Below are 15,922 nucleotides of genomic sequence, written 5' to 3'. Positions count from 1 at the left end.
AAAAAAACCACAACAAAAGAGGGGGGAGCGTGAAGATACAGCTCAACGGCACAAGTGCCTTCCTGGCAAGCACAAGGTCCTGAGTTCGATTCCCGGTACCAAAAAAAAAAAAAAAAAAGAGGGATCAGGCAGGGGCCCCAGCACAAAAATATACAGTGGGAGGCAAATCAGTATTTCTTTACTAAATGAGAAATGAGGCCAAGGTGTGGGGGCCTGATCTGCCTCCAGCCAGAACTGTGGGGCTCTGGGAGACTCTGGCCCTGTCTCATCCCTCCAGGTCCTGGGGCTGCTGGTGTGGGCCCTGATTGCTGACACCCCATACCACCTGTACCCGGCCTATGGCTGGGTGATGTTCGTTGCTGTCTTTCTCTGGCTGGTGACAATCATCTTCTTCATCATCTACCTGTTTCAGCTGCACATGAAGTTATACATGGTGCCCTGGCCGTTGGTGGTGAGTATGGTGGTGGGGTGGGGGTTTGGGGTGGCCCCTAGGCTGATCCCCATGGCCTCGGGAAGTGACCTTCCCCTGGGGAAGGGGGTAGTGCTGTTGGGTGGATTCACAAGAGGCCAGATGGAATCTTGAACTTACTTCTCTTTTTACTGGGGGTCAGAATTTGAGTAGGTTGTGTTGGCAGTCAGAATCTGGCTAGACCCCGTAGGCAGCTGGAGGATGGGGCCAGGCCTGCACAGGAAGGCTCCGACACCCCCCTGGGGGCCCTGCAGCCCAGGAGGGGACTCGAGGGGTCTGGGTTTGCCCACGTCAGTCTCCTTGGGGGGCACAGGATTGAGAGGAGGGTAGAAAGTACTCTGGCCAGACACAGAGAAAGCTGCTGGGATTTTTCTCTGACCCGGAAAACCCCTGCAGCTGGGGTCCAGCCTTTCAGTGAGCAGAGAGGCACATGATTGTAAGCCCGGCAAAGCGGGGACTAGGCAGCATTGTTTGCAGTTCAATGACTTTTTAAGCAGAGGAAACGTGAGTCATCCTCAAGACAGAATGGGTTTGTTAGATCTTGACATCACTGCAAGAGCCAGGCAGTGTGTGCGGTGGTGCCCGGGATTTGGGGGGACAGTTTGGAGGTGAGGAGCTGGTGAGGAGCTGACTTCTAGGCTGAGGCTCCAACCCTGTGCCCCATGTCCCCAGAGACTCTAAGAAGGAAGAGTCCTGAGGAGCCTGAGGCCCCCGAATCTCTGAAGCAGGATATGGGCTTCTGCACAGCTGCTGGTGGAAGGAGGCTGCCGTTCTCCAGGCCCCAGTGGTGGGCGCTGTTTCTGTGCTCGGGGCGTTAACAGATGGGGAGGGAGGACTCAATTGCAAGCGCAGAAGTCTGGGAGGGATGGGCCCAGGCAAAACAGGTGAGTGAGGAGGGACAGGAGGGTTTCAGAAAACCCAACCCGCATTGGTCCAGGGGGAGCCGCCTCTACTCAGCTCCACCTGTTGCCTGTGGGACTGTAGGCCCCTTGGTGCCGAGTCTTGTTTTTGTTTTTTCTTCTCTGCAGAGCTGGGGGTGAGGGGATGGAACCCAGGCCCTTGTGCATGCTAGGCAAGTGCTCTACCACTGAGCTGCGCCCCAGCCCGACAAGAATTTTTAATACAAACATTTTATATGGAATTTTTAAATTCTTACATGAAATCTAATTTTAAAATATTGGCAATTTAAAAAAAATCCGTGGACAAACCAAATGTTTGAGGGCTACCAGTCTGAAGAGTTCACTGGCCCCAGGGGACCTGCGTGTGGGAGGGGCCTGGCTGCCGGCCGAGGGCTCCCTCTTGCCAGTCTGCCTCAGCATCCTGCTAGAAGCATCTGGGTCCTCTGACGTCCTGAGCCTGGGATCTTAAGCCTAACATGTAGCCAAAAGGTAGCCACAGATTCCTCCCCCTGGAGGCACAGATGTGAGGCCCCACCCTAGGACTAGCCACTGTGTGAGGGAGGACGCTGGTGCCCGAGCCACGCATGGATAAGGGGCCCGTATTTCTTTTGCTCGTTCAGGCAAAGGGATGGATTGTGGCTGGGAGCAGTGACACATGCCAGTAATCCAAGTGACACAGGAGGCTGAGGCAGGGGGACTGCAAGTTCAAACCCAGTTTGGGCAATTTAGCAGGACTCTCAAGTGTGAGACCCCGGGTTCACTGCAAATAAAAGAAGTAAAAAAAAAATAACATGGTCAGAGATTGGCCAGCTGCCTTGTGAATTTTTACCACTGCCCTGACCTGGTCACTTCAGTGACTTCCGTGATCTCTCACCTGTAGCTGGCTTCATGCTCAGGTGGCCTCTGGCTGCCTCTGTGGGGACTGCTGCCTTGAGCCCCTTCTAATGGGAAGACCCAGCTGCTTCTGTTCCACCACTTGGTTACTAAAGGGTGCCATGGTTCCTGAAATTGTTAGTCACTTTACGTTGCCTTTTCTCCCTGCCTACCAGTTCATGATCTTTAATGTCACTGCCACGGTTCTCTACATCACTGCCTTCATCACGTGCTCTGCAGCAGTGAACCAGACGTCCCTGAAGGGCTCCCGGCAGTATAACCAGCACTCGGCTGCCTCTGTGAGTAGGTCCCTCAGAGCTATGCCAGGGTCCCTGGCTTTGAATTCCTTCTTAGTCTGAGACCAGGCACCAGGGGCCTCCTGAGTGGTCACCAGATGATCTCTCAGGGGGTCTCAGCACGTAGCCTGGCTACTCTCAGCCTTCCTTAATGCCCAATAAAACCTGGGGGAGAGCTGAGTATGTGGCACATGCCTGTAATCCCAGTACTTGGGAGGCCTAAGCAGGAGGATCACTGCGGCCAGCCTGGGCTACATAATGAGTTCAAGGCCAGCCTCAACTACAAAATGAGACCCTGTCTCAAGCAAAACCAAACCAAACAAGCCCAAAACCTGGAGGAGCTTGGGAGTGGTGTGTGTGGCCAATGGAAGTTTGGGTTAACTGCTGAAAATCAGTTGTGCCACACTGATACATGGTCAGATGCCCCCGAGAACAGTGTTACTGCAGACCCTCCCCGCTTTGACAAGTGCATATTGCAAAAAGCTTTGGGTTTAGAGAATGTCTAGGGTTCACACACTCTGTGAAGCCCAAATTTGGGCCCCATATCAAGTGGCTGGTAAAGTGTCCTCAGTCCCCACCATATGGGTCATGCCTCACTCCACAAGGCCCTGTACACCTTCCTCTTCCGCGGAAGGAGCCTCTAGCTCAGAGAGGAACATGCCTGGGGGCATGGTCATGTCCATGGTAGGGCAGCCCTACCATGGGTGGATTTGAAATCAGCGAGCTTAGTCACAGGACAGAAATGTGGAGCTTCTGCATGCAGATGCAGGTGCAAGTGTAGTGGTGTGAACCGGTTCTGGAAAATTCCAGGGTGGCTTTCTTTTTGCAATGTTGGGTCCCAAACCCAGGATCTTGTGCGAGCTGAGAAAGTGCTGTACTCCTAAGCTGCATCCCCAGCTCTGAGTGGCACTTTTTAAAAACGGAGTCCTTGCTAGGTGTCTAACGACTTGGTCCACGGTCATTCCTTTCACTGTCTAGTTTGATATTCTTGGTTGTCCATGGTGCCACCAGACATCCCTTGCCTATGTGGATGTAATTCTCACTCACTTGGATGGAACTGGATATCCACAGCCCTGCTGTGGGTCCAAGCAGCTGTCCAATAAGTATGGTGGGGCTGGGGTGCCAGAACAGCTTATCCTGGTTAATGGAGGGGTGTGCCCTGGGTTTTACTGCGAGGCCCACCTGGCTGGCCTTGTGTCTGCCCAATACTGTGTCCTGCTGTGTCCGTCCTGACCACGTCGGCGCCCTCTCTCCCAGTTCTTCGCCTGTCTGGTGATGATCGCCTACGGAGTGAGCACGTTCTTCAGCTTCCAGGCCTGGCGAGGAGTGGGGAGCAACGCCGCCACCAGTCAGATGGCTGGGGGCTACGCCTAGAGCACCCATGTCGTGGCCCACCCTGGGGCCGAAGCTGCCGCGGGGTCACTGTGCAGGGGCCCTCGAGCCCGAGGCGGAGCCCTGCATAGAGTCAGCCCGGTGGGGCTGCACCTGCTCCCCTCCCTGCTCTCCCAGGTTGACCAAGGACACAGGCCTAAAGTGGCAGTGGTGGCTGGCAAGGGCCAACAGCTGCAGCCTCTTCCCCAGCCCGCTTCTTCAGCTTCTGCAGCAGAAGGTGATGGGGGATGTGATGCCTCCGAGGACTTCAGCAGCCACGGCTGTGCCCACCCTTCTCACCAGCACTAAACACACTAATGAGGACTCAGACCTGCAGCCCTGACTCACCCTAGTATGAGCCTAACAAGCCACTCTGACTTACCTCAGTCTTTGTTCCAGGAGAGCTGAGCGAGCGCACAAACCGTCCCTTCTGACCCTCCCCTCCCCACAGCCAACCTGTCACCTGTAGGGAGACGTTTCTAGGAAGATAGGGTTTCAGACATCCTGGCTATTTAACAAATCGGTTTTAAGCACCTTCTCGCTGACGTCAAACCTCTCTGGGTTCCCCTCCCTCAGCCAGTTCCTGACTTGTAATTTTCCCTTTGGGAAAAGCCAACATCATGGTGATCGCTTCCCTCTTGCTGTTGATTAGTCACATGGGACATGGAGGGAGGGAAGCAGCACTTTGCCTGGCGAGCTGTTGGTTGGTCATGACTTTGTTGTATTTTTTTTTACAAAAATAAAGATGGAAGAACTCATTTGGAAAAGATGTGGGGAATCATGGTTGCTGAACTGTGTGAACTCGAGGAAGCTGCAGGATAAGAGCATGCAAAGAATGCCCATCGCAGGGCGGCTCATGACGTGGGGTTACCCAGTGCCACCAGCCAGCTCTGTCCTGAGGGAGGCCACCCACACTTCCCGCCTGCTTTGCTGGAATGGTCCTGGGCTATGTGCTTATCCTGGCATAAGTTCAAAAGCACCACCTTTTATTCCTAAGTGTCCCAGGGCTGGGGATGTAGCTCAGTGGCACAACGCCTGCTTCGCATTCATGATGCCCTGGATTCCGTCCCCAGCACTGCAGTTTAAACAACAAAAAAGGTGTTCCAGGGTTAACAGTATTTAGTTTACCCCTGCTTTACTAGGCAAGTTAGGTGATCTTATAGGTACAGGATTTCAATAATGTCACCTACCTCAAAAATTTGTGAAGCTCAAAGACAACACAAGCAAGGTAGCTGCCACAATAGATTTTCAGAGCTGGTAGACACCAGAGCTCTCCTAACTGTTTTTCTAACACCACAGGGAAATACCCTCTGGACAGTAAGCCAAAGGCATTCCTAGGTACCCTGTGATCCTTTTTTGGGGAACGGGGGGACAGAGTCTTGCTGTTTAGGCTAGCCTCAAACTCACTGCAATCCTCCTGCCTCAGCCTCCTGGGTGCTGAGATTACAGGCTTGCACCATTATGCGCAGCTTTGTGCTCCTTTTTTTAACTGGCCACAACAGAGTCAGTCAGCAGTGGATGAGGGGTGGGGCTCACGCTCGTTTATGCTTGGTGTCCTGGTATAATTTTTTTTTCCGGTACCGGGAATTGAACTCATGACCTCGCACTTGCCAGGCAGGCATTGTGCTGCTAAGCTAAATCCCCATCCCCTCCTGGTATAATATTAATGGCATCTCTTTACTCTGAAGTGTTGGGGTTTGAATAATAAAGTTTAGTCATTTCAGGATTATGCTGGAAAAAGGTTTGGTTTTAAGGAAGAGCAACCCAGTTTGAGGCTTAAGAGAAAGCAAAATCCTGGACAAGCTAGAGCCCACCTGGGTTTCTGACACCTACCATGGCTTACTTCAGGGCAGACAGTACAGACTGCAGCTCGGAACTCTTGCTTCCCAGGGGTGGAGGGGTCCTGAGCCACAGGAGAGTGCAGCAGCCTCCTAGGTTGGGCCTTAATGTCACTCTTCCCCCAGGCCGTCCCTGAGTCCCATCAGAAGTGCATGATATCCCAGTATTAGTCAACAGGCAACAAAGAGATGAATTTCTAGCTTAATAGAAATTTGTATGTGTAATCCTAGCTATTCAGGAGGCTGAGGTAGTGGGGTGGCAGGTTAGAGGGCAGCCTGGGCAACCTGGTAAGACCCTGTCTCAGAAATAAAATTTTAAAAGGGTGGGGATGTAGCTCAGTGCTAGAGTGCTTGCCTACCATGCACAGGGCCAATTCCCAGTGCTGGGAAGAAAGAAAGAAAAATCAGCAAGGCTACTTAGAATATTAAACTATACAACAGGCTTTTTCTTCTCTTTTGTTTTTTAAGACGTGGTCTTGCTATGTAGTTCAGGCTGGCCTCAGTGAACTCACTATGTAGCCCAGGCTGGGTTTGATCTTGTGGCAGACCTCCTGCCTCAGCTTCCCAAATGCTGAGATTACAGGCTGTTTTTCTGTAAAGAAAAGGTGAAAAGGATAGTTTGCCTTTCTTCTTGGGCTTTCTCCATTATTTCATCTCTGGACTTCTGGCTTGCCTTTTCTCAACCATGTAGGCTGACCAACAGCTCTTACCACCTACTTCCAAAGTGTTGGCCATGATGGGCAGTTCTACTGACAAAGGAGCAGGAAGGGTGGCCAGTGCAGGAGAGGGGCATGGACAAGGCTGCCTGTGAGAGTGCCTTGAGTTCGGAGGGACCAAAGCAGTAATAGCTGTGATGGTAGCTACATTTAGGAGTAGGGATGACTCAATTAGAGTGATGGTTCTTGCAAAGACCTCAAATTTTACTCATGGTACAAAAGTAAGCAACGCAATAGTACAGAAGAACACATCGCTTATAGCTTACACTTTAAGAAAAGCGTGAAAAGAAGTACAGATTCTCATTTCCACTATAAAAAAATGAAATCAAAAGTAGACATTAGGAAGTGAACTTTCTTTTCTTTTTTTAGAGATACGACTTATTCCCAGGTTGGTAATGGTCTACTAAACATTGTGTTAAATGAGAGCTGACAGCTGACCAGTACCGTCCACTGGCCCCACACATGCCGAGCCAGACGGGAGCACCATGTTGGCAGGAGAGGTTTGGACAGGAAGAAGAAACTGTAGAGTCTCTACCTACCCCAGTAGAAAGCCAACAGAGTGGCTTATACCGGAAGGATGTGAGCAGGCATGCAGAAACACACTTCACGTGCTTCGACAGGAGGACAGTACTAGTTTACTATGACAGCAGGATAGCTTTAGTCTATTTGCAGCACACGCATCCACATCAGTGTAGGAAGCATTTTTGCCTTCACAGCACTGACAACTACATAGCACACAGCATATAATACTTTGATCTTTAAGTGGGTAATCATGGAAGTTCCAAGATCATATCCACTAGGTTAGCCTGAGTATTCATCTATAAAAATATTTTCTTGAAAATAATGTTTAAAAAGAGACTTCTAGAAACAGGGAGGCTGTATCAGGACCAGCAGAAGATGGTGTTACAAGGCCTGAAGACGGGAGACAGGGCATGGACTTTCAATGGAGCCTTCAGGTAAAGGACATCTCTGTCGCTTCCTCCAGCCAGGACAGGGGTCATAGATCCTGAGATCTCAGGCTGGGTGGCTGGCTCAGGTGAGTGACTCCTGCATTGATACCCCTAACAAGAACCGCATTGAAGCAGAAGGACTGAAACTCTCACCTATGTATAAAAAGAGTGATGAATACACAAAGGACTCATGCAAAGCCTGCAGGGAAGAGGGTTGGTGACAGTGGGCTCCTCACTGCTGACAGCCACATCGGCGTGCATGGCGGAGAGGCTGGGGCTGGAGCCCGACTCAGAAGCCCCCGAGGGAGGTGTCCACAGGGCAGCAGCACTGGGTTACTGAATACAGGAAGGTGTTTCAGGAAAAACAGGGCTAGGAGGGTCAGGTCATGTTTCTGACCCCTCAATACTTATCATGAATGAAGGGCTGCAGAACAGTTAAGTCTTTCCAAGAGGTACTCTTCTGTTGTTGTCATCAGCCAAAGTCTCCGAGACTATTTTGCTAGTGACATCCAGAATGATCCATTTGTTACCTAGTGCCGCAGATTGTTCTGGGAAGCTGGCATAGTTGAGGATTTGCATAACGATGTCACCACTAAGCCACTGCTTAAATCCAGTCCCCGGCCTTCCTTTTCCTACATAAAAAAAGAAACAACTTCAAGAGGCAAGGACCAGCCAGGCATGGTAGCGCATCCCTGTAATCCCAGCACACAGGAAGCTGAGGCTGGAGGATTGCTGTGTGTTCAAGACCAGCCTGGGCTACAAAGTGAGCTCAAGGCCAGCCTAAACTGCACAGCGGGACCCTGTGCAGCGGGTCTCAAAACGACCAAAAAAAAGAGAGGCAAGAACCAGAAAGAGGTCTTTCTGGTTCAGAACCCTGCCTCTGGTGTGGGGAAGGGGCAGCTCCTGGTTCAGGGTGGAGAGGGCCACCAGGAAGCAGACAGGACGGGAAGGTAGCTTATTTTGCATTTCTGCACAACACTTATTTCTTATAAAGAGCCATGAGACAGACTCACATCAGCTCTTGGGGGGTTTGTCTTGATTATTTAGGGACCTGAAGGGTGGCACCTGGGCCTGTTTCACCAAAGCATGAAAAAGCCCCTGCATGAGTGGATCGACAACCCCACCCCACCTCCATGGCTGCTGGAGGGACACTGGCCAGTAAGAGGGGCCAAGGAGGAAGCATGGGAGGTGGCTGTATTCACTCGGAATTTCTCAGCGGTTCTGAGTGGCTAGATAAATGAGCACTTGTAACTTACTGCTCTGTAGTCCAGAAACATTTCTTTGAAAGCCAGAAAATCTGTAAATGTGAGCAGCATGTCGAAGATGTCACCAGCCACTTCATCTTTATGGTGCCTGTAAAGGAAAGGGTGGTAGCTACAGAACACGGGATAAGACAGTCGCTCTCTGTGAGATTTCAACACAGGTGATAAGGGCCTCCCATCCGGACCTAACACCAAGTCTCTCACTGCAAGATAAGGGAGGGTGTTTGTTCCTCAGTCTCGGGAAGCAGGGAGGTGAGAAACAAGACAGCTGAGCTGGACTCACTGTAACGTTGTCGTGAAGGCTGCCATGCTGAACCCTGGGATCCGCTCCAGCAGCTGCTCCTCGATGTACTTTTCCACTAGGGAAATCTGGAAGTGGGAAGGATCGTGGCAGAAAGCTTGTGTTAGGGAAACAGGACTCGTTTTTAGAAAACCCATCCTCTAGCCCTTGGCAGGCATCTCTGAAGTCCAATTTTATGTACAAGCTCTGTGCTGAGCACTGGGTATGCGAGAGGGGACCACGACCCAGGTCCTGTCCTGGCTAAGTCTTGGGCCTGCCTGGTGCCCAGAGGGGCATTTGCAGGTAACTGTGCTATCACAGGATGACCACTCTAGCCTGCACGGAGGCAGAGAGCATCAGGCTGCCCATCTCCAGCCCAGGTCAGGAAGGTGATGAGGGAGGGTCTTCCTCTTGCACAGACAGGATCTGTGAGCAGCACACTTGGCAGTAGCCATGGCTCCTCCTGAGCTGACTTCCTCCATGGTACCTGCTTCTATGTTTAGAAAGAAAGTCCTAGAGATGCACAACTCTTCTTACAGAGGTAAGGTGACCCCAGGAGGCTGCAAAAGACCTCAGGGTAGGGTGAACAGCTGAGGTTCCTGGGCTCCAGTCTTGTTTTTTCCACTACTACGTGAATGATCTTGATCTGTTTCACCTTTACTTAACAGCCATGTTAAGTATTGTAAAGCCATGTACTTTATTGGATTATGTACGAGAAAGCATGAAGATAAAAAGGTTTGTCAAAAGCACACAAATGCAAGGGATGGTGAATGGTACTGCTAAAGGCAGGATTACAGTAAAGCCAAACTTCTTTTAAATAAGAAGTTGCAAGCTCATCAAATACTGCCCGAAAGCCTTTTGGAAAACAGCCAAAGTGAACTACAAAAAATTCTAATCAGAATTCCTGGCAGTGTACTGCTGGCATATTTTAAAATATATGCAAATTTCAGCCTCTTTTGATTTTAAACTTTTTTTTTTTAAGTACTACTGGGGATTGAACCCAGGGCCTTCACACTGAGCTACATCCCCAGCCCTTCTTTATTCTAAAACAGGATCTCGATAAATTGCCCAGGCTGGGTTGGAACTTGGAAATCCTCCTGCTTTGGCCTCCCAGAGTGCTGACAGGTACAGACCATGGTGCCTAGCTCTAAATTCAAAGTTTAAAGAACACTAATGTCCTGGTAGGAGAAACAGAAATTTACTTACATATTCATTAAAAATGGGTGTGTAGGTGAGTTTATTCTCCTCTGTGTCTTCAAACTCCTGGTAGTACTTGTCCATGAAATTCCTCTGTAGTAACTGGAACTCATCATCTGAACACAACAGGGAAAATACATTCTTTTTAATGGAGGCTAAAAGCCATCCTGATGCACGAGAAGACAAGGGGGCTGTTTTTTCGGCAGGCCGTCTAAGATAGGAAGAGCTAGTATTCTGAGGTTAAAAGGGACTCTGATGTTGAAACAGACCAATCAGTCTTATTTATTTTTGTGGTACTGTGGCGCGAATCCAGGGTCTTTGCACTAAATTACATCCCCGGTACTTCTTTATTTTTGTACTTTGAGAAAGGGCCTTACAAAGTCACTAAATTGCCCAGGCTGGGCTGGAACCTGTGATCCTCTTGCCTCAGCCTCTCTGAGTGCTGAGATTATAGGCATGCACCACTATGCCCAGCTCATTTCCATCATTTTAAAGTGTACAGTTTGGTATACTTAAGTATGTTCACATTTCTGTGCAACAGTGACCCCCACCCCTTACTACAGTTCATTTCAAACACCTCTATACAGGCTGGCCTGGGAACTCCTCGCACTCTTGGTAAAGGAACAACGTGGTTCTCTCTCTTAGAAATCGTATGTTTACTGTGTATACAAAGGGTCAGTTCTCAAACTGGGGAGCCTTCAAACCAAATGGCAAAATGCCTTCTCCTTCCTCCTTTAATTTTCACAGCAGTGTTGAAAATAGTGTAGGGATTAAAAGTGTAGGGGCTGACAAAGGCCAGATTGCCTAAATCCAAACTCCACCTCAACCAGCTGTGTTGACCGTGGACAAATTGTTACACTTCTCTAACCGCCCCCCTCCGGCCCTTTTTGGTCTTTTTGAGACAGGGTCTCGCTATGCAGTTCAGACTGGCCTTGAGCTCACTTTGTAGCCCAGGCTGGTCTCAAACTCGAAATGATCCTCCTGACTCAGCTTCCCGAGTGCTGAGATTATAGGCATGTGCCACCACACCTGGCTAATTTTTTCATCTGGAACACAAAAATGATTATACTATCTGTCATAAGGTGGAATTTAGGTATGATCCATTAATGTTAGGGAATAGGCAATTTTAACAACTGCACAGAGTATTATTTCTGAAAATAAAAGGAAAACTTCAAAAAAGGGCCTAGACTTTGGGAAAAATGCCCTGGGTTTACAGAAGGCTCATTTCTCCACAGAAGACAGATCCTCATAATGGACAAAATAACCAAAGAGATTCCTCAGTATTCCCCAGAAGTCCTCGAGTCCACATAAGAGAGCTTAGTGACGGTGTCTATACTTAGGTGTTAATAGCATGAATCTTAGGCAGTGTCTGTACTTAGGTGTTAAGAGCATGAATCTATAGGTCCTGAAGGTTCAAAAACTTTGTCAGTGATTTTCAGACTAAACTGGATTAATCTGTACAGTGAGTAACCAACTGTCTTTTCCTAATTCTCAGAAAACTTCAGTCAATAGACAAAATTTTCATTTTTCTCTCTACATATTTGTCTTAAAACTTTTGAGCATGTTACTTAGCAGGATTTACAGATGCCAAAATGAATCCACAAGTCAGGTGTGACAGCATATGCCTGTAATCCCAACACCTGGGAGGCTGAGGCAGGGGGACCATCTGGGCTACATAGTGAGTTCGAGGCCAGCCTGAACTATGCAGGAAGACCCTGTCTCAGAAAAAACAAAACAAAACAAAACAAAAGGATCCACAAGCCGGGCGTGGTGGCGCATGTCTGTAATCCCAGCGCTCGGGAGGCAGAGGCAGGAGGATTATTGCAAGTTCGAAGCCAGCCTGGGCTACAAAGTAAGCTCAAGGCCAGCCTGAACTGCATGGTAAGACCTGGTCTCAAAAAATCCAAAAAAAAAAAAAAAAAGGATCCACAAATAGGAACTCAAAACTTAGGAAAAGAGATCCAAGTAAAGTTTGGTATCTTTTTTTCTTCATGGATATGTGTGCATATGGCTTCAGGTTCTGTTCCATGGCATAAAAATGTTAAAACACACATCTATTTAAAATCTTCTGAGTGTGGTGGCACATCCTATAGTCACCAGCACTGGGAAAGCTGTCACTTTGGGCTACACAGGGAATTCAAAGCCTGCCTGGACTGTATGGTGAGACTACTCAACAACAACAACAAAAGAAAAGAAAAACACTGTCAAAAAACCAAAATCACTCTTACCCCATATGTGAAATAAAGTTGGTATTTCATGGAGCTTTGACAAGAGCTCCACATTCTAGGTGTGTATTGTGGAGTAGGTCCCTCAGGCTCCCCAAATCTAGTGATTAATTGTTTTAAGCATTACGGGGCTGTTTCTTTGACAAATGTCAGTAAGGTTTACTTACTGTACATTTAACTTGGTATTTTTATAAAGTAACCCGTCAAGTTGATTTCATTGTTCTTAAAAACAAGGGTCTAAGATGTAAAGAGAGCAGGGATCAGGTTGTGGCATGGCAGCTTACCCATGATAATGTCCTCTAAATATCCCACCACAGCATCAAATTCTGCTTCAGAGGCAGAGGAGCTGAAAAATATGCCAGGATTAGGTGTTGGTTCAAGTAACAGTTAATTTTTTTAAAAAAATTATGGTTACTTTCCAACATGCACAAGGAAAAAAACAATAGCAAGATGAACTGTCCGTTGACCAACTGTGACCTGCAAGTTAAATGTAATGATTCCACGTCAACAAAGCCTGACAGTGAATTACAAAACAGACACATAAGGAGAGCTGAAGCAGGCGTGGGTCATCTCCGGGATCCTCCGCAGTTATTTCTCGTGGGAGCTACTCCCTGCGTGGTGGCCATCGCGCCAGCCCCATCTGCTGGTCAGCGCGAACCTGGAGGGGCGAGCACCCGCCCAGACGGTATTTCATCAGGAATCGCTCCCGGAAGGGGGTGGCAGGGGTGGAGGGTCCTCTGACCCAGGCCTCCTGGATCAAATCCTCCTGATTTTGCTGACGACTAAGGTTCAGGCAGGAGGACAGGGACAGAGGTGCTGATACACTGGTGACCCCCGCCCCGAAATTCTGTCTCCCGGGACCTGAACCTGGTGATCTGCGGCCTGAAAAGCAGCAGAATGGAGACCGGAACTGGAGTGGAGCCTTGGCTGTCGTCCAGCGCGTCCCCTACCGCCCAGCACACCCGCTTTCCAGGGCAGCGGTCGAGCGCCTGCCGTCACTCACAAGGACAGCGCCAAGTTCTCCTCCTCCAGGGCGTCCATCGTCGCGGAGCCGCATCTACCTGCGCGGATGCGCGGGCTCCTCGGGCTCTTACCACGCCCACGGCCTGGGCCCGGTCTCGGGTCTACCTCGCGGAGCCCGCACCCGCATTGAGGGCACGGCGGCCGGCCGGCGTGGGGAGGCCTAGCCGCCCAGCCAGCGCAGCACCTTTGTACGAGGCCGGGCTCGGGCGCCCTCGCCCCGCCAGGCCGCTCCGCGCGCCGCTGCAGCCACGGGTCCAGAAGTCGTTACAGACCTCCGCGCGCTGTGCCCGCCTCCATCACCATGGTTACCACACTTTCTCCGGTGCAGGTTCTCAGCAACCAATCACAGACGGGCGTTCCCGACGTCGGGGGCGGGTAACGCAGGGAGCGGATTTCCGGGGTAGGGAAAGTCGGAGAGAGATGCTGGGCCTCAGTAAATCTGTTGTGGACTGGCGAAGGTGTCCAGAGGTGTGTAGTGACCAGATCTCACGTTGTTCTCATTTTATGGATGAAGGAATCGAAGGAGCCTGTTTCCTGACCTACAACTTGGTGATTAGTTAAACGTCGCAGTGTTTGTGAAGATTTACATAGTGGAAAACAGGTTTTAACAGCATTGTAAATTGACAACTCTCTTGAAAACCAGTCTCCCCTCTTGAAACAGGTAATATAGATGCCTGACTTGCGAGAAAGTTACACGCCCATATATCCCCTGATAGAGACTTCCCCACCGTATGAATTGGCAGTCGTACAATTTACATCCTAATCCTCGTATCAGGATTAGGCAGTAAATGGCTTCTCGGCTATTTATGCAAGACAAAGGTTGACAGAACCAGTTTGAGCAACACAGTCACAAATCCTAAACTGCTCCAGGAAAAGTCTCTTCCATGAGGATTTACTGGAGCTGATTTCTGTTGATTGGGCCACTAAGCATTTTGTCTCTTTGGTTGCATGATACCCTTTGCTCAGATGTGTGGTATTTGACTAGCGGGATTTACAGTATAAACTGAAGATCCGATGGCCCAGCTGAATGAATTAGCAGACATCTCTGAATGGAGATAAAGTAGGTATCTATAGGATCTGGAACTAAAGATGGTTACAAAGACAGTTGTATTGAATACATCAATTCTCAGAGTACTCTTTAGCACAAGGTGGAAGACAGGCATCTAAAAGGCTTTGCTGAGCTGGGCCGGGTGGCACTGGGGTAGTGATATAGGAGACAGGGAATCAATCCCAAAGCTGACTGGAAAAATAAGCAGGACCTACAAATTACAAGCTCCCTGGGCAACCAGGTAACTCTAGGAATGTCTCCTGAGCTCTCACGAGATCTGGAAGGTATAAACGAGACACCACAAGAAGCTTGCTTCACCTCCCAGGATACCCCGTCCTGGGTCTCCCAGATAACCACCAGGTAACAGTAGGAGGATGGCAAGTTTGAGCCCAGCCTGGGCAATTTAGCAATTTAGTGAGACCCCCATCTCAATAAAAAATGGGCTGGGGATGTAGCTCAGAGCAAAGGATCTCAGTTGAATCCCCAGTTCCACTAAAAAACAGACAAAAACAAAAAACACTTTGCTGAATTACTGAATTCTTTTCTACCAAGTACTGTTAGATAGCTCATAGCAAGCTCAGCAAAGGTCTTCATGACCTACTTTCTGTACATACTGCACCTATTTCTGGACTAAGTTAATTTGATCACCTTGCTAAATCATGGGGTCAGAGTGGAGGAACAACAAAATTTGATTTCATCTGTTCTGGTATCTACTGCTGTTACAAGCCACCTGAAAACTTAGTGGCTTAAAACAAGTTATTTTGCTCACTTAATCTGCTATTTGGGCAGGGCTTGGCAGGGACAGTTAATCTCTCTTCCACTTGTCAGCTGGGGCTTCTAAGGAGCTCACTCACGTTAGTGTTGGCTCTTGCCTGGCGTTTCAGTTGTGGGTGTTGGCTCTTGCCTGGCGTTTCAGTTGTGGATGTTGGCCCGAGGACTTGGGGCAGGGGTTGTCTTTTTTCTCTCCATGTAAGTCTTCCTAAGGATGACTGGGTTTTCCTACTCCATGGTGGTTGGGGCTAAGAGCAAGTACTATATTTCAAGAGATAGAAAGTGAAAGCTACCTGGCACTTAATGACCTTAGACTGTGCTTGAAACTGGTACAGTATTATTTTCACTGTGTTCTACTGGTCAGACAGGTACAGAGAACCCAGATTTAAGGGAAGAGGACATAAACTCCATTTTTAGAAAAATGTATGTATGTGGGGGTTGAACCCAGGGCCTTGTGCATGCTTCATAAGCACTCAACCACTGAGCTACAACCCCAGCCTCTAATTCTTTTTTTAATCTTTTGGTACTGGGAATCAAACCCATGGCCTTTGCAGGACCCTAGCCCTTTTCAGCTTTTTTTTTTTTTCCTTCCTCTTCATTTTCCTTTCCTTCCCTTCCCCTTTGGAGACAGGGTCCCACTACGTAGTGCAGGCTGGTCTTGAACTATGTAGCCTAGGCTGGTCTTGGACTTGCAGCTATCATCC

General features: G+C 49.2%; 2 protein-coding genes across 2 annotated transcripts in view; one reads left to right on the top strand and one right to left on the bottom strand.

Moving 5' to 3' along the window:
• The window catches only part of Pllp (plasmolipin), a 19,708-nt gene extending 15,030 nt beyond the window's left edge, over positions 1-4,678 (top strand). The window contains exons 2-4 of the mRNA XM_005388384.2: positions 278-451; positions 2,418-2,540; positions 3,795-4,678. Coding sequence (XP_005388441.1) covers positions 278-451; positions 2,418-2,540; positions 3,795-3,911 — 414 coding nt within the window. The 3' untranslated portion in view covers positions 3,912-4,678. The remainder of the gene's footprint in view (positions 1-277; positions 452-2,417; positions 2,541-3,794) is intronic.
• Positions 4,679-6,645: 1,967 nt separating this feature from the next.
• Positions 6,646-13,671, bottom strand: Arl2bp (ADP-ribosylation factor-like 2 binding protein). The gene is made up of 6 exons (XM_005388374.2): positions 13,380-13,671; positions 12,661-12,722; positions 10,161-10,267; positions 8,958-9,043; positions 8,669-8,765; positions 6,646-8,044 (listed from the first exon to the last, which is right to left on the bottom strand). Exons 1-6 carry the CDS (start codon positions 13,415-13,417, stop codon positions 7,943-7,945), a joined length of 492 nt encoding a protein of 163 aa, XP_005388431.1. The 5' UTR covers positions 13,418-13,671; the 3' UTR covers positions 6,646-7,942.
• Positions 13,672-15,922: the final 2,251 nt, after the last annotated feature.

This window comes from Chinchilla lanigera, unplaced genomic scaffold (genome assembly GCF_000276665.1).
Source record: "Chinchilla lanigera isolate Chin_1 unplaced genomic scaffold, ChiLan1.0 scaffold00032, whole genome shotgun sequence".
NCBI classification, from domain to species: domain Eukaryota; kingdom Metazoa; phylum Chordata; class Mammalia; order Rodentia; family Chinchillidae; genus Chinchilla; species Chinchilla lanigera.
This window is presented reverse-complemented; position numbering and strand designations above follow the sequence as displayed.